Below are 25,588 nucleotides of genomic sequence, written 5' to 3'. Positions count from 1 at the left end.
GTCGGAGCTTCAGGAAGTATTTGAGAGGCTCTTAAGGACACTTTTATCTGTAAAGTATATGTATTTGAGTCTAGTCTATGGACACACTTGCTCTAATCTAGGGTTTTCATTTATTAATTTTAGCTTCTGTTCTTTATTAATTTAATATTGAACATTAATATTATTTATTTTTATTGTATGCCTTTAAACATTTCTTAGGGAATATATGGTATCTAACGGGTATCACTTATTTAGTTAATCCATGGAATTTTAGGATTCGGCTAACACATGTGCATTAAGTGAATTAAGTGGGGGCGACATTGGTCAAATCACACTATAGGTTTTCCATTCTTTAAGAAATTATCATCGTCTATAATCGTATATTTGTTGCTTCTGTAGGTGTCCAAATCAAAGATGTACTTTTTGCCACAATCCTTCATTAGCTTGTGAATGACAGGTTTGATGTTCTCGATGCCAGCTAACCTGGCCAGTTCATTGTAGTAAACAAACTGAAAAAAAGGGTGTTAGGGTACAGAAATTTCTATCTCACATCTTGTAGCCACCTACCTGTCGTTCTCCCATTTGATGTGCCTTCTTGCGATTATGGACACCACAGCCCCACCTCTCTCCTATCTCCTGCTCCAGCTCAGCGATCATCTCTTCGCGAGAAGGAAACTCACGCTCGCCCGTAAAGAACTTGACTGTGAAGCGAACCTGCATGTCGAAGATATGTGTCGGGATGACGTTGAATGGCAGCCCAATGAAGGCCATAGTCGGGTGATTGATGTTGATGCAGTGCTTCCACAGCGGCTGTACAAAGTTGTCGATAACCTGGACGCCGACGTCAGTGCTGAGGCAGGGAAATGTGTACTTGTAGCCGGTGCAGAACAGTACGTGGCCAAAGGTCTCTTCGCTCCCATCCTTGAATACCGCTCCATTTGGCGTAAAGCGCTCCACATCCGGTTTCTGTGATACATTGCCCATGAAGGCTGTGTTAGGAGTCGTGGCCAGGTGATGGCTCAAAAACACCTCTTTGGCGGCCGTGCGAATGTGATTACAAATATCCATACCGCTGGGTCCTGCACCGATAATCAGCACACTTTCGTCTAAATTAAACAATTAAACAAAAAATTATTTAAACAAGAAAGGAAGCTAACTTCGGCACGCCGAAGTTTATATATCCTTGCAGATAGAACTTCTATGAATAGGAATCCATACAATATAAATTATATATATATGTGTTAAAAAACAATGAAGTAATACCTGCTTTCATTTCATTCACCTATACATATTATATTTGCAGTTTTACATTCACAGATTTGCATTTTTCCTCTACATCAAACGATCGTTTGTATGGCACCTATATGATATAGTCGTCCGATTTTTATGAAATTTGCCACAAAATTTAAGACTTATATAAAATGGCTATATCTCAAATTTGATCAAATTCTGTTGAAAACTAATAATTTTATAATTTTTTTTGTAAAACTTTTCCGATCATTCCTATGACAGCTATATGATATAGTCGTCCGATCCGGCCCGTTCCGACATATATACGAGTGAGAGTATATAGAAGACTAACTGCAAAGTTTCATTTAGATAGCTTCAAAACTGAGAGACTAGTTTGCGTAGAAACGGACAGACGGACAGACGGACAGACGGACATGGCTAGATCGTCTCGGCTGTTGATCCTGATCAACATCAATACCCTTGCAGGGTATTATAATTTTAGTCAGAAGTTTGCAACCCACTGAAGGAGGCACCTCCGACTATATAAAGTATATATATAGTATAGTATATATTCTTGATCAGGATCGATCTCGCCATGTCCGTCTGTCCATTTCTATGGAAACTAGTCTTTCAGTTTTGAAACTATCTGAATGAGTTGTAGTTATTCTTCTTTATACTCTCACTCGTATATATGTCGGAACGGGCTGGATCGGACGACTATATCATATAGCTGCCATAGGAACGATCGAGAAATTAATACAATTAAAAATTATAAATTTTTCAGTTTTCAGCAGATTTTCATCAAATTTGAGATATAGCCATTTTATATTAGTCTTAAATTTTGTGGCAAATTTCATAAAAATCGGACGACTATATCATATAGGTGTCATACAAACGATAGTTAGATATGGAGCAAAAATGCAAATCTGTGAATGTAAAACTGCAAATATAATATGTATAGGTGAATGAAATGAAAGCAGGTATTATTTCATTGTTTTTTAACATAAATATATATAATTTATATTGTATGGATTCCTAGTCATCGAAGTTCCATCTGCAAAGGTATATAAACTTCGGCATGCCGAAGTTAGCTTCCTTTCTTGTTAATTAATAAAAAAATCATAAGTTGGCATGATTACTAATTACAAAATAATTTAAAATGTTTGGTTTTTGCAATTATTGTTGATATAGTACTATTTATATTGACATTTAAAATAGACATTAGCCAACTTTACATTCCACTGATACTTTGTGTCGGGAATCGTGGCCAGCGATTTCCCAGGGGACCCAGAATCACTAAAAAAACACGTGCATTCAGAATTAGCTCAGCCCCAGAACACTTATTATTATTATTATGCCACTCGGTCGGGCAGTCAACAGTGCTATCTGCTTTTGCTTCTGAGAGTGCTCCATTTATTTATGGGGGTATCAAGAGTGAGACTATGGCCAGACGGTTGACGGGGTTGATAATTCCGAAGCGCTGGCTAGGCGCGAGCGGAATGATATGGGATGCAGATCCTGGGTACTAGATGCTTATCTTACCTTTAAATGTATCTGCCTTGCGGTAAAGATGACTGTGCATCTTCCTGCCCTTGTACAGCTCCATTCCCTCGATCTGCGGCATGTCCGGTTCCGTGTAGTGACCGTTACACACGTAAACGAAGTCGTAGTAGACTGGGTCGCAGGTATCCGTGCTGTGGTCCCACACATAGACCTGAAAGTGGATTTAGGAAGACCCAGGGTCAGTCGTAATGCCAATCGTTATTTCATGTGCCAACAACATTGTGCAAGCCTTCAGATCGGTGAAAACACGGGTCGTACAAAGTAGCAAAGCAAAGGTTGAGACACAATAAAAACTGGTTCGGAAATACGAAATGTGACGTCGGTACCCACCTCCCAATCGTCCAATCGAGGACGCACTCTTATCACCTCGTGCTGGAGCTTGATGTGCGGCTCCAGCTTAAAGTGCTTGGCATAGGATCGCAGAAAGTCCAGCACTTGCTGAGATGTTATGAAGGACTCGTCGATGTCGTCGGGGTAGGAGTAGTCGGGATAGCCCATGACTTCCTTGGGCAGATTTGTGCTAAAAGCGATCAATGTCACTAATGCCTTTTTGTAGTACACCATCAAACATACCGCAGTCCCTCGTACATGCTGCTGTGCACTTCATCGTACTCGTCCTTAGGCATTTTCTCCGAGAAGATCCACGTTCCCCCAATCTCAGTTCCTCGCTCATACGCCACTGCATCCAGGCCAGCCTCCAGGGAGTTCTTTAGGGCACAGAGACCGGCGGTGCCGGCTGTAAATTGCACGTGAATATTATATTCATAGACTGTGGCGTTTTCAAGTCAGGTTACCTCCTATAACGCAAACCCTGCTCTTTTGGTCCTTTGAAGTCTTCATAACTTGTATACGTATATTTTCCAATTGAGGTCCAATTCTTTCCAAAACACGTCGCTCCGTCTGTGCGACTGACCAACGACTAACTGCCGGGGGCTCGTGCTCTCACTGATATAGACCGGGAAAGGCGTCGCGATGTGCCCTACACTCGAGCTGAAAAGCTGGTCGTCAAGCTCATTGAAACTGATAAGTTCATTCCCGGAGATGTGCATATAGCCGTAAATATTTTTTTAGGGGCAGGGGCTTCCGCAGGCGACTTTAGCTTCATCCAAGGCACTTATCACTTGCGGTTGCCAGTGACATAACAGAGTCGGCAGTTCTGCGATTGGATTCCCAATCGCAACGTATTGAAATTACAGACAAATATTATTAAAAACTCAATGTATTTAAATATTAATTAACATTAAAGCTGATCCACTGACACAATTAAAAGTATATTTAAGATTTTTATGATTCAGTAAACACCCTTTATGACAAATTTGTATTCGCTTAAAGTCGTTTAAACCCCGAGATAAAAGTTGTTTGTTTTCTGATAAGTTCCTATGATAGTTATGATCCCAGGCGATTTGCAAGTTAGTCAAGTTTCACTGTAGAGTTTGAACATCTGGCTGCCGATTGTTACGGATAGAAAGCTTTTATGGGCTGGGAGAAAACTAAACTACTGCCTGATAACACACAATTCGTTTAGATTTTCACAAGAATTATGCCCCGAAGTCACTGTGTCAATTCAGTTTAACAGCCTATTTGAGTTATATTATTTATTAATTATCAGCTGACCACACCAGTGCTACAGAGTATTCGGAAACGTAGACGTGCAAGGAGTGTCACAACAAGTCAATTGAATCATTCGAGATAGGGAAGTAATTATTACTCATTCAATTACAAAAACATTCACTGGACTACAATGTAAACAGACCCCAGGGAAGACCCTCGAAAGTTCACGAACGGGTATGAGGAAGCCTAGTAAAGTATGTTGCCATGTATTGCTAAGATAATGATAATGATTGTGCCTATGCCTACTGTCAAGTGGAAAGCGAATCCCATATATTCCTGCTTTGACAGCTCCTTGATGTTAATTAAGATTATGCTAGTTGCGTGCTGGAGTGCTCACACTTGACGCCCCGAACCAAGGGCCCCGCCTTGATCATTTACAGATAATACTTTTAGTTTGTTATTTTCCACTACGTATGGAGCTTAGACATTTAATATTTATTATAAATGTATTCATTTGGAACTGTTATGAATATTTCTACATACTTAAGACGTTTCAAAATCCAAAGCTAACCGAATGCATTCTCTTTTTTTAATTTTTATCATACTTTTATATCCATTTTCCATTAAAGTTTAAGTCCTGCCTTAGAAAGGAACTTGCAAGTTCTACGAATGTAAATTAACTAATTTTTTATAACTGAAGGAAAGAACATTAGACATTACCATTTTCCTAACAGTTGCTACGCAGACTGGTCTTTTTAATTTAAAACTCAAGTTATAAACTTTTTAAATCATTCTAGATTGCCTTATCTCTCATTATACATGTACAATCGAAAGGAATAATCTTAATCATTTGAGATTTAGATAAAAGTAATTTTGTTTAAAATGTTTATTTTTTATCTCAATGGGTAAAATCGTACTAAATAATTATATGTCAGGTTATACATATGTATGTTGAAATAGTTTAAATCTTCATTACATTTATATATTTTTTTAGCCGTTATTGTATTTTAATCTTAGTCAGATATTTGCAGCACAGTGAACAACCCGAAATAGTATAAATATTGTTAATCAGTGTCATGAGCCTAGTCGATCCCGCCATGTTCGTCTATCCGTCGATATGTCTGTAGTCATAAGCGAAGTCGAACAGCAAGCTATTTTATTGTCTTTGCCGGCATTTTCGTGTTCAGCTTCGTCTAGGTCTCGGCGAGCACTCCTAATGCAAATTTAAAGATTTGGTAGATTGCTTTTTTAGCGGTCACACATTTAAAGCTTTTAGAAATCTGCTTTTAGCTAGTGGTGGTAGTCAGTAAGGATCACACATCGATAGGTCTTAAGTTATAAAATATAAGACAAATTTTTCTGGCGAAATAAAAATTAAGTCACATTAAAGCTTAATGATATCTTTTTACCACTATTTATTTTGGAAACACTAGTATAAACTGGCCATAGTGATTATGTCTTGTTGTGCCCACCTTTAACTTAAGTTGTTAAATTCGATATTATATCGATAGTTCTTTCAAAGTGCAGTGCTAATGTACTATGTACTATTCTAAAAAGATAGTGACAGGAATGCCAAAATAGATTTTTTTAACCAATAAGCTCTGAAAAATGTAAAAAATTTGTAGAACGATCACTGGTTCACTGGTTCGGCTACTAGTTCCAACCGGTGAACCGATCGAAAGTTCAGAACGAATAGAGAGCAGCAGCAACAAGTTTTAGTGGTTTTCCTTTGTGCGTCTCGTTCGTGTTTGCTGCTCTGTGCTCTGCGCGGTTTGCTCCCCCGTTCGGGACCGACTCGAGTTTTATTTTGTTTTGCCCATTTTATCAGAACACAATCCCGACCGCCTCCAAAAAAAGCGCAAAACAAACTGAGTGGAGGTGATCCGATCCCAGTGCATAGTGCATGCAAGGCTGCGCTTTCGAAATTACACAACACACACATGAGCGCGGAGACGGAGGGCAGCGCCTACAACAAAAGCAGAAGCACCAACACAAGCGGGGCAGCCAAGCATTTCTGCCCCTGATGCCCTCGACGACCATGGCCCCCACAACCAGCCCGCCCGGTCCGGCACCCAAACTATCAGCCAAGTTCAAGTCCTCCTCGCTGGACCATGAGATCTACACCGCGAACCGGCGTGGCACAATCGCTACGGCTTCCAGCGACTGGAAGGCGCTCCGCGGCGGGGCCACCAACGGCCGCTCCCTTCCCGCCGTTGGCACCGCCATGGGCTTGTCAGCTATGACAAGGGCTGCCTCCACATCATCCCTCGGCAGCAGTACACGCACCATGACCAACTACCAGGAGTACAAAATGGAGATTATCAATCAGGTAAAAGCACCTTTAAATCGCTTCACATTTGCCCCTACTGCGCTATTTATAAAATGCTAACATTTTAACTAGACAAGTTTTAAGAAGCGACTTCGGTTAGAGGCGTCCAGAAGTTACAAAGATCCCCTCTTGCAAAATAAGAATTAGCTGAATTAAAATTACTTTAAATTTTAAAATTAAAAGCTATTAAGTTTGTATTACCTAACATTCTGATAAAGAATATACATATGTATATGCTACATTTGTACATATACGGGGTCATTGCAGCTAAAAATGTAAAAAAAAAACATTATGTGCGTACAAAAGAAAATAGTTGTTTGACAAAATCTGTTGTTAAATAAGGACCTGATTAGATCGTTCGGCTGCTTATGCTAACCAAGAAAATTGTATCGTATTCCTTCTTGCCTGTTTACCTTCACAAAAATAAATCAATTCATCAATCTCCAGACAGTCAAAAATTATTCCGAATTCGAAGAAGATGAAGATAATAAAAGACTGCTTATTAGCTACTACATATATTCAGATTAAACAAGTCATAACGAAAGGTAATGAAACAGCTGTTTGACAACAAGTAACATTTTTTGTTGTTTTAGAATATTCATTTTTATCAAGACGTAATTTCCAACAAAATTTAATAAGTGTATTATCTTGCATCCATATGCAATTTTGTGTTATATTTTTTGAACTCCGGTAATTGTAAGCAATCAAATAAATATATAAAAACTTGAGTCAAATTAAATATCTTGAGTACAGATGCAAAAAAATGAAAAACAATTTAACCAAAAAAGCTGTTCAAATGTCTATATTTTGTGAAGATATTGTGTAAACTACCGCGAACACAGCGAAATAGATAGCAGATCCGCAAACAGAGGAAACCTCGATTCCTATGTTTGAATTTCAAAAATGTTTGCTAAACTTAAATTTTTGAGTTGTCCTTGTTAACAGATGATTGGTACATATATCTGTAATATATGTATGTGCATCATTAAGGCGCCGTGACTATCTCAATTTAATTGGTAAGGCAAATATTTTTTGTTTCGGTCATTCGTTTATCTCAGGCCCGATAAAAAGCTCGAATGCTCGCACGGATTTCTTCATTTTGATATGTAAAATATTTACTTAACTTTCCGCCGTGGGTGAGCGAAATGTAAAGTGTTTATTTAATATATATATATATATATATTGTTTTGTAGGTGCTTACATTCGTCTGATAATTTGTTGAAGAATTTTAGAAACCGCAATGCGTATGTCTGTTATTTTATTGGCCAAAGAACCACAATTTTAATAAATTCAGTTTCCACCAAAAACAGAAAGTGTATAGATTAAAAGCATTAAACACGTATTCCCAAAATAAACTGCCCCTCCCCCATACACAAGATGATTCCCAACAGGCCGAAAATGATGAATTCATCGAACTCAATGTGGTGATTTTTATATTGTTCTGGCCAATGTTAACAGTTGGAGCGCTATAGCTACATGTGTGTATATATTACAATCACATGAACCAAACCCCGGTTATATATTTGATGGGAGGCTTAACGGGTTCGAAGTACCTTCCAATAGAATTGTCAAACCACGAGCCGCAAGGTCAGCTATTTGCCATGGGTACGAGATCTCTACGGTTAGCTGTATGTTATATGTCATGTTCGCGCCAAAGAAGTTAATTGTCGAAACCTTAAACTGCTCGACAAAAGTCGATAGTAATTATCGTCATTGGCCAAGCACCATGGAAAAGCGGAGGTTTCTTTCATTTACTCTTAGCTCTTCAGTCTATCTGTGTAGCATGTGCTGATCGTTTATACTTATTTGTTTAGAACGCATGTCATTGTTTATGATCGCGCAACGTACTCTGTACAAAGACTGCAGTTGAGAGACTCTGTAAGAGGTGCGAATGATACTGAGCAGGTGTCCACGAAATTCTCCTGTAAAACGTTTCAGCAATATGTAAATAAGTTCACCAGGGCCGCCGGCACTCACCGGATATTTTGAGGCAATCAATGTAGAATGTGGTGGCGCGCTGATAGACCAATCAGCGCAACAAGGCAGTAATTTAATTTTGATTGAACTTTTCGATTTGTTTGGTCACCTTGCAGGGCAAATGCCTGTGTGGACAGTACATCAGAGCCCGCTTGCGGCGGGCTGGAGTCCTTAACCGTAAGGTGACGCAGCGGCTGCGGAACATCCTGGATACTGGCTCTTCACACGTGGTATATGAGGTCTTCCCTGCCCTGAACAGCGTATGTAGTTTCCATCCCCTCTCTTATTCAGTTTTTAAACATGCATTTATCTTCACAGATGGGCGAAGAACTGGAGCGCATGCATCCTCGGGTGTACACAAACATATCCCGGCAGCTTTCGAGGGCACCGTTCGGCGAGTTGGAGGACAGCGATATGGCGCCAATGCTGCTCAACCTAGTGGCCAAGGACCTATTCCGCTCGAGCATCACTTGGGGCAAGATAATCTCAATCTTCGCCGTCTGCGGTGGCTTTGCCATCGACTGTGTACGCCAGGGCCACTTTGACTACCTACAGTGCCTGATTAACGGCCTGGCTGAGATAATTGAGGACGATCTTGTATACTGGCTGATCGACAACGGCGGTTGGCTGGGGCTATCGCAGCATATCCGGCCTCGGGTGGGCGAGTTCACGTTCCTGGGCTGGCTGACGCTATTTGTGACCATTTCGGCGGGCGCCTACATGGTGTCAAATGTATGCAAGCGTATCGGCTGTCAACTATATTCCATGATATTCCGTTAGCCCTGAAGCGCTTCGCAATTACTGTATACGTTACGTGTACGATTTAGTCAGTGAAAACTTCGAATCATTCCTGCTTCTGTGGCACCCGAGCCGTATAAGTAGTTCGTAGTTAATATTGTTTTACGCATATAATATTGTTATTTGTTTCTTCTTTTTGTACATACACATACAATACCTAATATAGTACCAAGCGCAATAAACTGTGCCTTTTAAAACGTCATACTTTAGCTTGCCGCCAGAGAAGGTTACCAGATCCTTTAAATAATTCCATTTAAAAAAATCATATAAATCATATTTTCAAAATAGTTGCAACCAATATAATCAAAATCATTACTGTTTGCGGTCAACCCTTATTGAAACGCGATAACTCCAGTTAGCGCAATTTAAATATTTATGCTGCGTTAACCTACGGTGGTTTAAATGAGATGTTAAAAATTACCGTACACATGTATAATTTTGATTTCGATACTTTCTTATTTGAGTTTATCGATGAGTTGGTACCTTTACAGTGCTGGACAGCGTACAAAGCAGTGGCAAGACATGTGTTGTAAATGTCTCGAGCGTAAATAATAACAAGAACCATCGCTCATTTCATTTAACAAAAATGTTCAGAATTGGAGGTTTTTCTAGTCTGTGGTAGATACCGTAATGCCATGTCAAGTAAGTCTTCAGTTACCATCATAGAGCACCAGGGTAAATACACAACAACTTTGGTTTTATAGCGCATAACGAGACCGAGGAGATTCAGTCCCACATTCCACATGTGGGGGACGGACTTTCGTCGAATTGCGGAACAACCCAACCACTCCTCTTATACTGTGAGAGCTGTGGCAACATTTACGATGACAATGAGGCTTACGCCAAAGACCACAGTCACCATTCTGGCTGCTGCGACGGTGGAAGCAAGGAAGAGTTCCAGTTTATAGAGGAAATACTTTCGGACGAGCCGACAGAGGTTGCTCCAAGTTTGCCCGAGGAGGAAGAGGAGATTCTCGAGGCTGACGTTCCGCTGTGGGAGGTGGTAGATGACACGTCTTCCACCATTAAGTTAGAACAAAACGAGACTGAACCCACCCATTCAGATCGTTACTTTTGCTATGACTGCCACAGCATTTTTGAAAACAGGAGCAGTGCGGAAGATCATGTTTGTCCACAGGCAGAGTCCGGCGGGGGCTCCATCCAGCAAGCAGTCGAAAGCCCTGCCCCCACAGTTAAACCACCGCGTCGCAAGTTGCCCATTGTGGCAGCAAGGACAGACTCAAAAAGTGGTTCACAACCATCTGTCATTAGGTGTGAAATATGTAACACCGTTTTTAGCTCTGCCAAGTTTCTCAAGTTCCATATGCGCATTCACGAGAAGGTTGTTCCCAAGAGCATTCAGGACGCCCTTCCCATTGGCGCCCACCAACAGTACAGTAAGCTTGACCAGTTTTACTGCGAGATCTGCAACAAGAGGTATTTAAAATTGTTTATAATTAAATGCCTACTTATCGCATCCATTTGTTTGTTCAGCTTCGACGAAAACCTCCTGACGGTGCACAAAAAAATGCACCAGGAGACCGCCAAAGAGTTCATGTGTAGCGTTTGTAACCGGCAATTCTACAACGCTATAGACTACGAAATGCACCTCAAGATTCACCAGAAGCCACGTGACTCGGATGCCACCAAAACGCCCGAACATCGTAGTAGTGGTGGCGATAAGGAGAAGCCGGGCTTCCCTTGCCAATACTGCGAACGTGTTTTCTCGCGCCCCTATGAGAAGGTCAAGCACGAACGGGTCCACACGGGCGAAAAGCCCTACTCCTGCGAGGTGTGCGGCAAGACCTTTCGCGTCTCGTACTCGCTAACTCTCCATTTACGCACGCATACGAACATTCGGCCATATGTCTGCACCGTGTGCAATAAGCGGTGGGGTTTAAAATATCAAATAAGGCAAATCCATTAACTAAAGTGTTATTACTTTACATTACAGCTTTAAGTCGCATCAGGTATACTCTCATCACCTGCGTATCCACAGCACAGAGCGACAGTTCGCCTGCGACGTATGCTCAAAGTCCTTCCGCACCTCGGTCCAGCTATACGCCCATAAGAACACCCACACGAAGCCGTACCAGTGTGTCGTATGCAACCGTCCCTTCTCATCGATGTACGCTGTGAGGATTCACATGCAAACGCATGAGGAGGAGAAGAGTAAAGGAAATGGAAAAGACGTACAAGCTACCACCAAGAGCCAATCATCAAGTGGAAAATTCTGGTGCAGTTCCTGTGGAGCGGAGTATGCAAGGATGTTTGCCCTGCGGCTGCATATGAAGACAGCGCATGGTCTGACGGAGGAAGTCATACAGCAGACGGAGAATTCGCAACCAGCCTTAGAAGATGTCCTTGCCACCGAAGTAGACTCTGAGACTGCGGTGCTAATAGCAGCCGCCGAGGCTGACGCTGCGTACATCAATGCTGTGGTAAACGCTGTTGACGTCGTGGGATCCGTGCCTACATACGAAGAGGTAGCCGTCGAAGTGAGTTGATATACACTGCGTCATAACTTATTTCCGGTCCCAATTTGAATTTGTTTCCTGTATTCCATTTCAGTTCGATGTGGAGAACTTTCACAGCGAGGAGATCATCACGGACTGGCTTAAATAGCAGTTAAAAATCATCTCTCGTAGTAGCCAATAAACAAATTACAAAAAGATTAGCTTACTGCATCAACTTTATTGGGAACATAACATAGCTGGCGTTTGGTAACAAGTAAATATATTGCTGGAGTACATTGAGACCAGTCCGTTTTAGTGTTAGCTGGCGTAAATGGGATAAATTATTAAGGAGAAAAATATTTAACTAAAACTAATTGTAAAATCTTAAGCTAACAAAACGTATGCAGTGCGGTGTGCAGCCTTGGCTTCGTTTACTCCTGGTCGCCACCTGCAGCCTCGTCGTTCTCTTCCACCTCACTGTTGTCCTCGTCGCAGATTTCCTTGAGCACCTCCACCAGGTTCTTGGCCTCATCAAGTTCCTGGCGCATCGTGTCCATCTCCTCCTCCAGTCCCTCGATGCGTTCGTGCAGATGTCGGTTCTCGGTTAGAGAATCTTCCAATGCCAGTCGCCGCTGCTCCGCTAATAGTTTGTAATAGTTTTCACCTGGCTCGCTCTCGCTGGTTAGATCCTCCGCTGTGATAGGCTTATCGACATCTCGACGCGTCGTCGACTCTGGCTCCGTTTGTGTGTCTGCGTCCTTTGTTGTCGATGGCGATGCCGCAGTGGACGAGTCTACGCATTTGCGCTTCCCATACTTTGGCGTGATCTGAACGCCGGCCTTAAGACGGCTCAGCTGATCCACGATGGAGGTTCGGTTCTCCTTGTCGTTAACGTTGCCCTGCAGAGGCTTCAAAGTCTTTCGTTGTTGCTTTAGGTGCTCCTGCTGCTCGGCCTCGCTCTCGACTTGGATGTAGACTCTGGCAGCGCTCGCGGACATTTTCGGTGCTGTTCCTTGTGCTCTTTATAGGTGTTTAGGCGACAGCGCGTGTGTTATTTGTCGGTGTCGTTTGTTTACGCATTAATTTGTGCACTAAACTCTGCCGCCGTTTTCTCTCGTTGTAATGGCCGCCAAAAAATGCGAAGCCGCGTGCTACTGTCCAACACTGTTCGCCGCGAGGGGTGGCAGTTCTGTTTGACACGATAGTCGGTACTACTTACTATTTTTGAACAATTTCTTTGAACCTATTTCCTTAGAGCTACTTATTACCCTTATAATTATTGCAATGTTTTTTATCATAAGCGGTCGGTATAAAAATTGGATCTGCGCCGAAGTTTTCTATTCTTTCCTTCTGTAATCTATTAATTAACAGAACTCCTACGCTGTAACTAGTTACCCAGTAGCTATAGAGGTAAGAAAAGACAAGAAAAGAATAAATAACGATATTAACAAGAAGCTAGTGCATTATTTAAAATGTTTTTATTTAATCTTGTAACTTCTAGAACTTAAATTGTTTAATTATATAATACAAAATTAAATTGCTAGAAATTATAATCACAGAAAATGTCCAAAGGAAAATAAATTGAAAATATATTTTTTACAAGTGATCAGAATTTTATCTTTTAACTACATACCAAACACTACAAAAATATTATAATATATAAATAATATACACAAATTATGTGTATAGTTAAAATCGCATTTTACAGCATCCAACGTATCACAGTATAAAAAATACATAAATCATTTTAAAATTTTTGTAGGGTGGCAAGTCTGGTCACGGCACGAGGACACGAAGGATAAATATGGCGATAAGAGAATAGCCGATAAGAGCTCCACCCACAAAAAAAAGACATGTAATTCTGTCGAAAGCGGATATAGTCCTTAATATTTTTTTTATTTTTCACTTGTGCACATCCTCGTTCACCCAACCCGATCTGCAGTTGTCACACAGGATGGACCTCAACGAGATTTCCATGTCCATGGACGTGAAGCTGGATACACACGACAAGCGCCCAGTGGCGCTGAGATACAAGACGTGGACCCGATGTCAGGTTAAAATTGAGGCCATTAAATGTGTGCCCTGCTTCCTGCGTCTCACATTCCAGACATCAGGGGATGCGTCGGTCACTCCTGGCTCGCATCCATCCGCCAAGCATCCGCCACTCAGCATTTCGGTGAACGTTCCGGGGGTTAGCCTGAGCCTGGCTACCTCGCGCACAATGCAGCACTCATACGGGCTGTTCTGGACCCAGAACCGTCGTGACTGCTTCATTTACTTTGCCTTGGAGACAGAGACTTCTTGCCGACGACACATGAAGTGGATGAGAAAGTCTATCAAGAATCTGGAGCTGTACCGACAGATATTCCTCGAACAGCGCCGTCTCAGCAGGGGCCCGAGAGGCCTGGGTCCTCTGCCCAATCTGCCAGAAACTACCCTGGACGGCAGCAATTTCTCTACACGTGTTTCGCAAATCTATGAGGAGATCTTTGATGGCAGCCGGATCTCACGCGTCTCGATCGCTTCTGGCATTTACGAGGAAATGAAGCCATCAGTCATGGAGACACCGTCGCCACCGCCGCTACCCGCCCAACCGCATCGCAAGCGCATCAACACATTTGAGTGTTCTCAGCTGGGAGAGATTCCACGGTGCAGTACAAATCCGGAGTCGGAGCTGGCCAAGAAAAAGAAGTACAAAATAATGCTGGATAACCTTTTCGGAAGTGCGCGTCAAAAGCGGTCCGATAGTGCCAGTGAGCACGCCCAGCCGCAAGATCTGACGGCCCTACCCTGCAACGACAACGCTCCTCCAACATTGGAGACAGCGCTCTCCCTCAAGCGCAGCTCTCAGCTTAGTAAGTCCCAGCGCAACAGCTTCTCCAGCCCCGATCTTTCCAAATTAAACTTCTTGGACACCTTTGGGGATGAGCTCGGCGGCCAAAATCACGAATCAAGCCTTGAGCTCAACATAAGTCTGGATGACTCGGTGATTGAACCGATCTCTCGGAACCAGCTTGTGGCCCAGATCTCAAAGCAGCTGCTGCAACAAGGCGGGGATACAGGCTCCCTGGAGAGCTTAAATGTTTCCGAGCAACTGCCATACAACTTCAACTTCTCAGCTTGCAACACGTCCACCATCAATCTCATTGGATCCCATGGAGCTGTGCCAGAAAATGGCAATCTGCTAAAAAAGAACAAGATTGTGGTAGACGATCTTACCGGCTACTGTGTGATGGCGCCCATCATTTTCAAGCCGGCGGAGAAGGAGATACCCCGACAACCAGGCGGTAGCACGGCTTCGACTTCGTCCGGCTACTCCACAGGCTCCTATTGCTCCTCAACTAGCAGCTGTAACACAGAGGACCCATCCGCCGCAAAAACGCTGGTGGCGCAGGCGGCCAACGAGAGCGACATTTATGAAGCCATGCACGGCAGTTCCTTAAATAGCACTGTCGGAACGACGGCTGCTGCTGGATTTGCGGAGCATCTATATGAGAACCTTTTAGCAGTCAAAGCGGCGCAGGAGCTAGAAGTCCAACCGCTCTGCTTTGGCTTGAGTACTAGTACACCCACCGAATCTCCCTTGGCTCCAGCATTGCCACAGAAAGCCAGCAACAGGGAAAAGGCTAGCTCCAGTCAGCGTCAGCAGGAATCTCAGGAGGAGGAGGACTATTACCAGACTCCTAGAAAGTCCATAATAAGCGTGGACGACAAGATACCCTCCTACTATCCAAATAGCTGCGATACCTTAAAGTCGAAAAGACGCAGTCCTCCGAATGTGAGGCACTTGGTTAGCAGCGCCTCGAAGTTAAGGCGCGAGAGAAAGGAGAACCTGTACATTTCTTCGCCCCACCAGATCATCGAACAGCGTCAGAGGTTTACCACCAACTCATCTTCATCATCAGCAGGGTCATTATCCAAGTCGAGAATTTCATCCAAAAAGACTGCTGCGGCACACAAAATCTCCGAGGGCGTGTATGCCGTTACCCATTCTGTTCAGCGCCAGAGCAACCATACCCACCAAATCAATAACAATGAAGGAGGAGTAGAGGAGGAGCTTTTGCACCTCACCATACTAAAGAACATTGATTTTAAGTTTGACGACGGTCAAGAGATGCTCGAGGCGGATGATGCAGGACAGGCCAAGGCACGGCGTCCAGCAGCGAGCGAGGCGCCGGCGAAGATGGAGAATCGCTACCATGCAGCCGAACAGGCTGCCACCAAACTCTTGCAGAAGTACGCCACACTGCTGTCCCCTAGTAAGGGCAAGGCACTGGCAGTCGATCCCGATCCACAGCCGATGACGCAGTCGGTGGCAACGTCCAACGAACTGCAGCCGCCGGCGGGAGCCAGCTCGAAGAAGTTTGCTTCGCTACCAAGATTTAAGAAAATTGACTTTTCGCCACTGAAAATTAGACTGAACAATGTCCTGCAGAGGAATCCTCCGTCGCCGCAGCAGTAATATCACCTTAAAACTATCGCTTAATATTTTGTTTTTCTTTGGCCTCTTCTGACTGTGTGATCGATGTGTACCCACCACCTTAATGTTTGTTTTGACTTCAGTTGATGTGTCATCAGCTTAATTTTAATATGTTATTCATGTATTTAATACGCTTTTACCCAAGATAATGCACTTAGTCGTAAGCCTGTGTAGGTTGATTTTGCTCATTGGAAATAGTAACGAATCATATCTGGGGCTTCTTCGAGGAAGCCTCTAGTATTACTGTTGTGAATGCATGTACGATTTACACTTAAGACCGCGCTCAATTATCGAAATTTTACAGAAACGCTTTTATATGAATTATACAAAACTACTATATATTGTTGAGTTATTTAGGCGCCTCGTTGTTAAAATTATCTAAATTTAGTTGTAATTTTACAGAGGAATATACAAATTAATCACCAAACTGAAACTACGCTTTCAAGCTTTGCATATAACATATCAAAGAACTAGTTAATCCTATCATAAAACTGCTTCAATCTAGCGTAACCCAAGCTCAATTGTACCGTGACTTAGATGTAAGCTTAATAAAGAAATGCCGCAAACCGAATATTTATCAGGCTATTATTTTCGTTATTTATTTTATTTCTTCTTCGCCGTCGTCATCTCAACTGTAGACCATAGGTCGTCGCTGTTGATGGATAAATTCCTGTTCCACCCGCGAGTCCTTGGGCACCACATAGAAAAGCAGGGCACCACCGGAAACGAAGAATCCCTTCTCGGCAACAATCTCGCTCAGTTGTTTCTCCATGACGACCTTGTGAACGCAGCCCACCTTTCGGTTCTCATAATACACATGCACATTGTTCGGTCGATAGCTGTTTGTTGTGTCGCAGGGAAGCGGTTCGGCGAATAACGTCGCCAGGCAATCCTGCATGGTTGCGGTCTCTGGCAGCTGCTGCTGGAAGTCGCTGAACAAGAACTCGGGGTACGAGAAAGCAGCTGGCCACACCAGAGTTGTACCATCCTCGTCCAAGTGCACTGGGTGATCTTCAAGTGGCAGGAATTTGGGCCGCAGCAGCTCCTCGCTAATAGTGGCATTTTTCCCACCGGCCTTTTGATCGTCAAACTTAACCGAACGCTGTTCGATGGCGTCGCGCAGCCTGTGATAGCGACTTAGGCGACGCTTGGCTTCGGCAGCTTCCTTGCGCTGATTGCGCTCTGTCTCTAACTGAAGGTACATTTCAATAGTCTTAATTTCAGCAAGAGTTTGCTTTCAAAACCCTCACCTTTTTCATTTTGTTTTTGTGCAGCAGCGCCTTAGCCTCTTTGTGGTCAACATCCACTTCGAGCAGTTCCTCGCACATCTGACTGCACAAATCAAACTTGTCCAGCTCGTGAGCACACTGAGCCGCTCGCCAGCGCGCTTTGGTGTAGTCCGGTTTGAAAAAGAGGGCACGCTGTGCATCGCTCAACGCAGATCTGTAGTTCTTAATGAAGTAGTGAGCTGCTGAGCGATTGTTGTACAGTACGGCCAGCACATCCGGATTCTCCGTCTTTGACTTGATGCCCTCGGTAAAGCTGCAGACCGCCATGCGGAATTTCTTGTGCTTCATGTAAAAGTTTCCGTCCTCCTTGTAGTTTAGAGCCAACTCGTCCCGCGTATTCTCCTCCGGATCGTACTTGAGCTTCTGCAGGCCCTCAAACATGGGGTGCACATCATCACCTGGCTGGGGCGCCCGCTTCATGAAGAACGGGTGCTTATCCATCTCCTCCTGCCACCTGTCTTCTGGCCATCCCTCCTCGTAGCGTTTCTTCTCCAGGCCGTCGATGAATGCGTCCAACTCGGCATCCAGCTTTGCTGCCAGCTCCAAGCGCTCTTCATCAGTCCAGTGTCTTTGCGCAGCCAATTCGTCCATAATTTATACAATAACAATAACAAAGGTATCGCACATGGGACCAATAGAGGTGATGTATCAATTCTGGTCGAACTTTCTAATCATCGATGTTTTTCGACCAATCGATGTTTCCGCGCCATAACTATCGTATCAGTGGGGCAGTAGCTATTTATAGCCATTAGGCTAGTCACACTGGTCACACAAAATTAAGAGAGTTAACGAATTAAAAAAAAAAAAGAGTGGTTAACAAGAGTGTGGGTGAAATGAAAAACAGACTTAAGAAAAGGTGCATGTGAATTAAGAGAGCACTGAAGGTTACTATGAGCATACAATATAAATTAAAAATATGATTTAAATGACAGTTTTAAATTTTAAGTATAGGACTGAAATTAGTTCGGTTTTTTTTTAACAAAATAAATTTATGTTGTACAAACTTTGCAAGGGTAACATAAGTTTTATTTATTTCACCGGTCAATTATCCAAGTAAGTTACTCGTTGTACAATGTCCAAAATATGTTACTTTAGTTTGAGAACAAGGGGGCGTCTTGGTGAAAATAAGATAAGATAAGATTCAGACGGACATGGCTAGATCGGATCGGCTGTTGATCCTGATCAAGAATATATATACTTTATATAGTCGGAGGTGTCTCCTTCACTGCGTTGCAAACTTCTGACTGAAATTATAATACCCTGCAAGGGTATAAAATAGTTAGGCACATCTCAGTAAATCACGAACAACAAACTTAAAACCATAACACAAATGAAAATCTATACATTAACTAGAATATTAAATATTTCCTTGTCCAAACAATTGACCGTTACAATATGCCCCTAGGTATCAGTATTACAAGCTTAACTTATGTATAATAACTTGTACATTACATTGATATTACATTTCCTGTATAGACAAATATATTTCTCAGTATAGGATATAGTTACATTATGTTCGTAAGCACAGTGTTTTTAAATTCTATTACCATGTAGCATAAATTTGTATGCTTTCTTAAAAACGCTATTTCCCCCGCACTATTCTGTTAAGCTCTCGTTTTTTCAACTCACCAACACTTTTCTGTTAACGCGAGTCATGGCTACAGTGCTGCCAAGTCTTTTGGCCTAAATGGGCGGATCTGGCAACGGTGCAACATGGCGCTGTCAGGCTTTTGAGTCTCGAGCTACCAACCTTGCCGGACTTTGCGGTCAAGAGGCCTAACATCATAAATTAGCTAGATCTAGCAACTTACCGCGTATATAACATCTAATTAAAAAATAATCGATTGTGTCAGCTATTTTCAACTATTGCTTAAAAATAGATAAATGCAAAAGAGGCCAATCCAGTAATGCATGTTTTAGAGAACATTTGCAGCTGTTGGCAGATGTCCATATATTAAGTATATTTACTTTATTAGTAGTTTTTAAATCTAATACCAGATGCGATATCGATAGTATGAATTGTAATCGATTATCAAACTACAACTGCCACAAGTGTTGGTTAATTCTTTCATTTTATACTTTGATTGTGCTTTATTTTCTTTCTGCCGTATAAGAACACTGCTAAAATTAGCAAGCTGCAAACTATCAACTTTCGCCGTGTTTTTACGGCTGTTTGTATATTAAACTGGTCGCTTTGTGTGCTTGTCATTTTTTTTGCACGCGTTGGCAGCCCTTACAGTGTTGCCTAATTCGCCAGATCCGTCGCATCATTGGCAGAGACGCGACTGAGCTGGGACGTACCGTTGGCAGAGACGCGACAGAGAAATAAAATTAAAACGTCGACGTTCCTTCCTCGCAGAAGAATCCAATCAAAATAAAAACAAACACATAGTGCGTTCGCGCCAAATATTTAACAACAATTAGCAAACGAAAGAAACAAAGTGAGTGTCGGCTAACGGAGCTGTCGGCCCAGCTTGGATTTGTCCCGTTTCGGTAACGTAAATCCTGTTTCTCGTTTTGTCTGTCTGCAGTGCATACCCTTACGGCAGCCATCGAGATGGACAAGCTGGATGCCAATCTTGAGCAGCAGTTTGATCTAAATCTCATCGAGGCTGTCAAACTGAACCCAGTGATATACGATAGGTCTCACTACAACTACAAGCACTTTGTGCGCAAGGCCCAGACCTGGAAACAAATCGCCGAAACTCTCGGTGTGCCTGGTAAGTGAAATTCGGCTGGTTTTGGCTACGGGTTGTCCGTGCCCCAACAACAGACAATTGATTAATTCTGTAAAGGGGGCCAGAGAGTCGACGACGGCAGTGGCCGAGACTGAGGCCGTGGCGGAGGCGGTGACAGAGGCAGAGGCAGCAAGTGTACAGAAAACGACGCAAAAGTGAACGACGACGCGGCGCAGTAGCTGGCTGATGGTTGAGAAATTGCAGGGGCGGACTTAGTTTCCCGCGGCTGGGCCGCAGTATCACAAGGTGGTCTTTTGAAATGTATTTTATAGATGCAAACTTTAGTTGAATACAAACCCAATTAAACTATAAATTAAATACAATTGGACAATTGTAGTTTCAAAATTAAAATACATAAGTAAAGTTTTAAAAATTTGAATAATAAATAACTATAATAAATGTCATTCAATATATTTGACTTGTACCGCGTTGAGAAAATTAACAAATTTATAACGTAGCAAAGTTCCTAATTTTTAACTACGACAATGTGATTTAAAAAAACACAAATTTCAATAACAAATTTTGCGCCCCCTTTCGGGCGGTTAAAGACCGCTCCTGGCGGCTCTGTCGAGCCAAGTCCTCAGTGGCAGTGTGCTCAGTCGATATTTTTGAAGTTGCTGTACTTTGCTGTCGCGTCGCAGTAGTTGTCTCGCTCGCACTCACGGTTCTGCTTGCGCTAACGTTTATTTTCGTACACTGCGCTGCTCCTACAACTCTGCTCCGGCCGACAGCTCACTCACTCACACACACAGCCAATCGTACACACACATCAGTACATACATACATAAGTATGTATAGACCGACCAGGCAGCTTTCGTTTCTTTTTCATGAGGTATACAAACCGAATTCACCGTACATTCCCACCCCTCATCGGGCGTTGATCGAACCCTACATTTTCGTCTATACATATGTTGCACCTTATTCGGGGTTTGATTATGCAAGACGGTGGCTCGAAAACTAAAGTTGCTGCAAAGACGACCAAACGGACAATGCCACAGGTTTCCGTCTTCCTTAAGGCGGCGGGTGGAGGGCAGTCGAAGTCGGCAGTAACCAGTCGTCGGCGTCACCATCACGTCAACGTCTCTGCTGACGCTAGGAAGCTGCTGCATGCGCCTTCTGCCACCGCCTCTGCTTCTGTCAACGGTGGCAAACAGCTGCTGGCACAAGTGGTTAGGTTTATTTTGCTTTGATTTGATTCTATTAGACAGGGTCTCCGGGATAGGTTAGATGAAATTTTTACAATAAGCCAAACGTAACCCTAGGTGCCTTGGATTTGCTCTCTTCAGCGTTGAAAACTTGTAATCAAATCTTTAGTGCTCTATTATCAAATTAAACCATTTCAGGGTATTATAGTTGTAGTCCGACAGTGACAACGTAGTGAAGAAGTAACTTCCGACCTTATAAATTATACATGTCCATACATATAATCAGCGGACAGCCGAGTCGATCAAGCCAAGTTCGTCTTGGGATTATTTTCAACACAGAAAAAACGTTTCTGATATTGATAGGAGAATTGGTAGACAACAAAATACTATTTTGGGAAATTATAAATTAAAATATTTTGAACACTTCACATACATATTAAAAGATAACAAAAACAAGAAAGGAAGCTAACTTCAGCACGCCGATGTTTATATACCCTTGCAGATAGAACTTCGATGACTAGGAATCAATACAATATAAATTATATATATTTGTGTTAAAAAACAAAGGTTTCATTTCATTCACCTATTGATATTATGTTTACAGTTTTACATTCACAGATTTGCATTATTCCCCTATATCTAACGATCGTTTGTATGGCTATATGATCTAGTCGTCCGATTTTCATAAAATTTTACACAAAATTGTTGAATATGAAATGGCTATTACTTAAATTTGATGAAAACTGAAAAAGTTATAATTTTTAATTGTATTAATTTCTCGATCGTTCCTATGGGAGCTATATGATATAGAAGTTCGATTTAAAAAAAAATTTACACAAAATTGTAGAATAAAATAAGATTCCTTTACCTTATGTTATAATTTTTTTTGTAAGCATTTTCCGATCATTCCTATGGCACCTATGTATATGATATAGTTGTCCGACGCGGCCCGTTCCGACATATGTATATACGAGTGAGAGTATACAGAAGACTAACTGCAAATTCGATAGCTTCAAAACTGAGAGACTAGTTTGCGTAGAAACGGACAGAAGGACAGCTGGACAGACGGAAATGGCTATATCGACTAGGCTGTTGATGCTGATCAAGAATATATATACTGTATATTGTCGGAGGTACCTCTTTCACTGCATTGCAAACTTCTGACTGAAATTATAATACCCTGCAAGGGTATAAAAAAAGATCAAATAACTACAAGGTATTTTTATACCCTTGCAGGGTATTAGAATTTCAGTCCGAAGTTTGCAACGCATTGAAGGAGTCATCTCCGACCATATAAAGTATACATATGTATATATTATTGACCAGCATCAACAGCCAAGTCGATATAGCCATTTCCGTCTGTCCAGCTGTTCTTTTGTCCGTTTCTACGCAAACTAGTCTCTCATTTTTGAAGCTATCTGAAAGAAGCTTTGCAGTTAGTCTTCTGTATACTCTCACTCGTACATATATACATATGTATGTCGAAACGGGCCGGACGGACGACTATATCATATCAATTGAAAAAAAATTTCAACTTATTCAAGTTTTTAAAGATTTTCATCAAATTTGAGATATAGCCTTTTTATATTACTATACAATTTTGTTTACAATTTTAAGAAAATCGGAGTACTGTATAGTATAGGATTTATAGGAACGTTTGATAAATTAATACAATTAAAAATTATAGCTTTTTCAGTTTTCGATAGATTTTCAAAAAAATTTGAGGTATAGCCCTGTTATATTATCTAGAACTTCGCTTTTAATTTTACATATATCATATATGTAGATAGCTGCCATACAAACAATGGTTAGATATAGAGAAAAATGCAAAACTGTGTATGTAAATCTGTAAATATAATTATTATAAATAGGTGAATGAAATGAAAGCAGACATTACTTCATTGTTTTTTAACATAGATAAATAAAATATATATTGTATTAATTCCTAGTTATCGAAGTTCTTTCTGCAAGGGTATATAACGTCGGGGTGCCGAAGTTAGTTTCCTTTCTTGTTTAAAATATGACACTTATAAAATAAGACCTCAAAATAATAACAGCTGTCAACATATTTAAATTAGAGTTAGAAAGGAACTCCCAGAATATGGGGTATCTTCCAAAACCGGCAAACAACTATTATTGAATTAATCACTATAATTTGTTATTTAGTCCGAATTTATATAGAATTTAAAGTATTACAACGTTTTTTTCTGTAATTTTCAGAACAAAAATGTACAAAGCGTTGGAAGAGCCTGCGCGACAAGTTCGCCCGCGAGATGAAACTGTGCCAGGAATCGAGGTGGCGCTACTTTAAGCAGATGCAATTCCTGGTGGACTCCATTCGCCAGTACAGAGAGTCGTTGCTCGGCAAGTGCGCCAATGGAAGTCAGAATGCCAACCAGGTGGCAGATCCTTCGCAGCAGCAACAGGCGCAACAGCAGACCGTCGTAGACATTTTCGCTCAACCGTTCAACGGAAGCGCCACAACCTCGGCCCAAGCACTAACCCATCCTCACGGTTAGAAACCTCATATAAGAATGCTGAAATTTGTATTACATTTCATGTCCAATATCTTACAGAAATCACGGTCACTGGTGACGCTCAGCTGGCTACTGCTGTGGGAAAGGATCAAAAGCCATATTTCTACGAGCCGCCGCTAAAGCGCGAGCGCAGCGAGGAAGAACACAGTGACAACATGCTTAACACCATTAAGATTTTCCAGAATAATGTCTCCCAGGCGGTCAGCGCCGAGGACCAGTCGTTCGGCATGGTCGTCACGGACATGCTCAACACGCTGGGCGTGCGGCAGAAGGCCGAGGCCAAGGTGCACATCATCAAGTATCTGACGGACATGCAGCTGCTGGCGCAGCACAACAAATACTAACTGCCGGGCGGCTGTCACCGGCAGCTGCTGCAGCTGCTCCAACTGGAGAGCGTTCTATCTTGAAAGCATAGAAGGGGGCGTGCGGCCACCGACATCCACACAGGCTGCGGTCGTGTGTGTGGTCACTTTCTTTAGAAAATAGTCTTAAAGTCAAACTACAGATTAATATTAGACATTAAAAGCCCCATGGCGCATACCCATAAAGCGTAATTATACTTCATTAACCCCGAAACGTAGACGACATACATATATACATCTTTATATGCTTAGTTTGACCTCAAGATCGATGATCCACTTCGCGCCCCATTCTCAGCAGTGTACAAACAAAATGCGATGGAATAAACAGCGGTCCTAGAATTATGCGTAGTTTGTTAAACAACCGTGGAATCACTTAAAATGCAGCGTATTGTAAATTTTGGACTACGATTTAGTTGTAACTTGCCATTGGGTCTTAGCTCTGTAATTAAGAACACACGTAATCGTTATTTTAATTTTATAAGTTTGTTGTAATATGCTGAACACGCTTGGTAAACTACTTTGAAAGGCTTTATGTACGACGAAAAGAAATATAAAACCCTTTTTCACAGTGAGCGCATATTACACACTTTACACGGAAACAATCGAAATAGTTGCCGGCAACCGCAAGTTGCTAACATTTTCAATGATTGATTGTGCAATTATTTGGTATTAAAAGATATGTTTGAAAAGTAACAACACTCTTGTTTTAATAGGACACTTTGTTGCTACAATTTTACTATATGGTGCTATTAATATTTAAGAAAAATATGAAGGCTACGGAAGCTTTGCGATTTAAAATACTTTGGTGGTTGACGTGACAATGACATATTGAAATAGAAGACATACTGAATATCAAATTGAACTACAGATTGCCTAGGAGGCTACAGTCACCAAACGGGACGAAATTACTGAAGGTTTCTTTGTCTTTTTTAAATCACAGATTTTACCAGTTGAATCTTGCGTTAATTAAGAACTTCAGTAAACTTCGGGACCATGTAGAGGATTTGGAAAAGCTGCAGTCAAGCCATCAAACCTAGAGAGGAATCTTTTCTTTTGACTTGTATTCATTTTGTTATTTTAGTTTTTTTATTTTTCATTTACAAAAAATCAATTTTTAGTTGGTAAAAATTTGTAACGTATAGTATTTTTTAGTC

The 25,588-nt window shown here is 41.8% G+C and overlaps 7 protein-coding genes and 1 long non-coding RNA gene across 9 annotated transcripts; 4 read left to right on the top strand and 4 right to left on the bottom strand.

Annotated features, from left to right (window-relative positions):
• Positions 1-109: 109 nt before the first annotated feature.
• Positions 110-6,193, bottom strand: Fmo-2 (Flavin-containing monooxygenase 2). 2 transcript variants are annotated; one of them, XM_020959222.2, is made up of 7 exons: positions 5,796-6,193; positions 3,567-3,928; positions 3,346-3,508; positions 3,103-3,292; positions 2,752-2,923; positions 547-1,085; positions 110-488 (listed from the first exon to the last, which is right to left on the bottom strand). In XM_020959222.2, exons 2-7 carry the CDS (start codon positions 3,610-3,612, stop codon positions 309-311), a joined length of 1,290 nt encoding a protein of 429 aa, XP_020814881.2. In that variant the 5' UTR covers positions 3,613-3,928; positions 5,796-6,193; the 3' UTR covers positions 110-308. The 2 variants fall into 2 exon arrangements, with proteins under 2 accessions (XP_020814881.2, XP_086694689.1); XM_086838563.1 differs by lacking the exon at positions 5,796-6,193 and adding an exon at positions 5,300-5,537.
• On the top strand, positions 6,009-9,624 carry Debcl (Death executioner Bcl-2). Its single transcript, XM_020959466.2, has 3 exons — positions 6,009-6,652; positions 8,746-8,889; positions 8,948-9,624. The coding sequence occupies exons 1-3, from the start codon at positions 6,227-6,229 to the stop codon at positions 9,407-9,409; spliced, it is 1,032 nt and encodes a 343-aa protein (XP_020815125.2). The 5' UTR covers positions 6,009-6,226; the 3' UTR covers positions 9,410-9,624.
• A 294-nt stretch (positions 9,625-9,918) lies between these two features.
• Positions 9,919-12,101, top strand: Opbp (Optix-binding protein). Its single transcript, XM_020959276.2, has 5 exons — positions 9,919-10,069; positions 10,132-10,864; positions 10,922-11,317; positions 11,382-11,925; positions 11,999-12,101. Exons 1-5 carry the CDS (start codon positions 10,063-10,065, stop codon positions 12,050-12,052), a joined length of 1,734 nt encoding a protein of 577 aa, XP_020814935.1. The 5' UTR covers positions 9,919-10,062; the 3' UTR covers positions 12,053-12,101.
• On the bottom strand, positions 12,102-13,068 carry geminin (geminin DNA replication inhibitor). Its single transcript, XM_020959277.2, has one exon. It carries the CDS (start codon positions 12,879-12,881, stop codon positions 12,315-12,317), a length of 567 nt encoding a protein of 188 aa, XP_020814936.1. The 5' UTR covers positions 12,882-13,068; the 3' UTR covers positions 12,102-12,314.
• A 585-nt stretch (positions 13,069-13,653) lies between these two features.
• Positions 13,654-16,934, top strand: sced (scrambled). The gene has a single exon (XM_020959201.2). The coding sequence runs from the start codon at positions 13,838-13,840 to the stop codon at positions 16,343-16,345; it is 2,508 nt and encodes an 835-aa protein (XP_020814860.2). The 5' UTR covers positions 13,654-13,837; the 3' UTR covers positions 16,346-16,934.
• Positions 16,935-16,936: 2 nt separating this feature from the next.
• Dpit47 (DNA polymerase interacting tpr containing protein of 47kD) lies at positions 16,937-18,656 on the bottom strand. Its single transcript, XM_020959203.2, has 2 exons — positions 17,614-18,656; positions 16,937-17,555 (listed from the first exon to the last, which is right to left on the bottom strand). The coding sequence occupies exons 1-2, from the start codon at positions 18,241-18,243 to the stop codon at positions 16,992-16,994; spliced, it is 1,194 nt and encodes a 397-aa protein (XP_020814862.2). The 5' UTR covers positions 18,244-18,656; the 3' UTR covers positions 16,937-16,991.
• A 1,041-nt stretch (positions 18,657-19,697) lies between these two features.
• Positions 19,698-25,127, top strand: Adf1 (Adh transcription factor 1). Its single transcript, XM_020959204.2, has 4 exons — positions 19,698-20,093; positions 20,184-20,372; positions 23,756-24,049; positions 24,112-25,127. Coding segments are annotated over exons 1-4 (789 nt in total). The 5' UTR covers positions 19,698-20,092; the 3' UTR covers positions 24,417-25,127.
• LOC147642814 (uncharacterized) lies at positions 24,690-25,498 on the bottom strand. The gene is made up of 2 exons (XR_015272920.1): positions 25,382-25,498; positions 24,690-24,873 (listed from the first exon to the last, which is right to left on the bottom strand). It is a non-coding gene; the product is annotated as an uncharacterized LOC147642814 (long non-coding RNA).
• Positions 25,499-25,588: the final 90 nt, after the last annotated feature.

Source organism: Drosophila serrata, unplaced genomic scaffold (genome assembly GCF_035046125.1).
Source record: "Drosophila serrata isolate PLE 108 unplaced genomic scaffold, ASM3504612v1 contig_349, whole genome shotgun sequence".
NCBI classification, from domain to species: Eukaryota; Metazoa; Arthropoda; class Insecta; order Diptera; family Drosophilidae; genus Drosophila; species Drosophila serrata.
This window is presented reverse-complemented; position numbering and strand designations above follow the sequence as displayed.

Excerpts from the sequence above, each read along its gene's own strand:
- geminin (XM_020959277.2), bottom strand. The coding sequence starts at position 12,881 with ATGTCCGCGAGCGCTGCCAGAGTCTACATCCAAGTCGAGAGCGAGGCC.
- Fmo-2 (XM_020959222.2), bottom strand. The coding sequence starts at position 3,612 with ATGAAGACTTCAAAGGACCAAAAGAGCAGGGTTTGCGTTATAGGAG. Across the intron at positions 3,509-3,566 it reads CAGGGTTTGCGTTATAGGAG|CCGGCACCGCCGGTCTCTGT; the intron begins GTAACCTGACTT and ends TGCAATTTACAG. Across the intron at positions 3,293-3,345 it reads AGCATGTACGAGGGACTGCG|CACAAATCTGCCCAAGGAAG; the intron begins GTATGTTTGATG and ends GATCGCTTTTAG.
- sced (XM_020959201.2), top strand. The coding sequence starts at position 13,838 with ATGGACCTCAACGAGATTTCCATGTCCATGGACGTGAAGCTGGATACA.
- Opbp (XM_020959276.2), top strand. Across the intron at positions 10,865-10,921 it reads TGCGAGATCTGCAACAAGAG|CTTCGACGAAAACCTCCTGA; the intron begins GTATTTAAAATT and ends TTGTTTGTTCAG. Across the intron at positions 11,318-11,381 it reads TGCACCGTGTGCAATAAGCG|CTTTAAGTCGCATCAGGTAT; the intron begins GTGGGGTTTAAA and ends TTTACATTACAG.
- Dpit47 (XM_020959203.2), bottom strand. The coding sequence starts at position 18,243 with ATGGACGAATTGGCTGCGCAAAGACACTGGACTGATGAAGAGCGCTTG. Across the intron at positions 17,556-17,613 it reads ACAAAAACAAAATGAAAAAG|TTAGAGACAGAGCGCAATCA; the intron begins GTGAGGGTTTTG and ends ATGTACCTTCAG.
- Adf1 (XM_020959204.2), top strand. Across the intron at positions 20,373-23,755 it reads CGAAACTCTCGGTGTGCCTG|AACAAAAATGTACAAAGCGT; the intron begins GTAAGTGAAATT and ends TGTAATTTTCAG. Across the intron at positions 24,050-24,111 it reads AGCACTAACCCATCCTCACG|AAATCACGGTCACTGGTGAC; the intron begins GTTAGAAACCTC and ends AATATCTTACAG.
- Debcl (XM_020959466.2), top strand. The coding sequence starts at position 6,227 with ATGCAAGGCTGCGCTTTCGAAATTACACAACACACACATGAGCGCGGA. Across the intron at positions 6,653-8,745 it reads AAATGGAGATTATCAATCAG|GGCAAATGCCTGTGTGGACA; the intron begins GTAAAAGCACCT and ends GTCACCTTGCAG. Across the intron at positions 8,890-8,947 it reads TCTTCCCTGCCCTGAACAGC|ATGGGCGAAGAACTGGAGCG; the intron begins GTATGTAGTTTC and ends TTATCTTCACAG.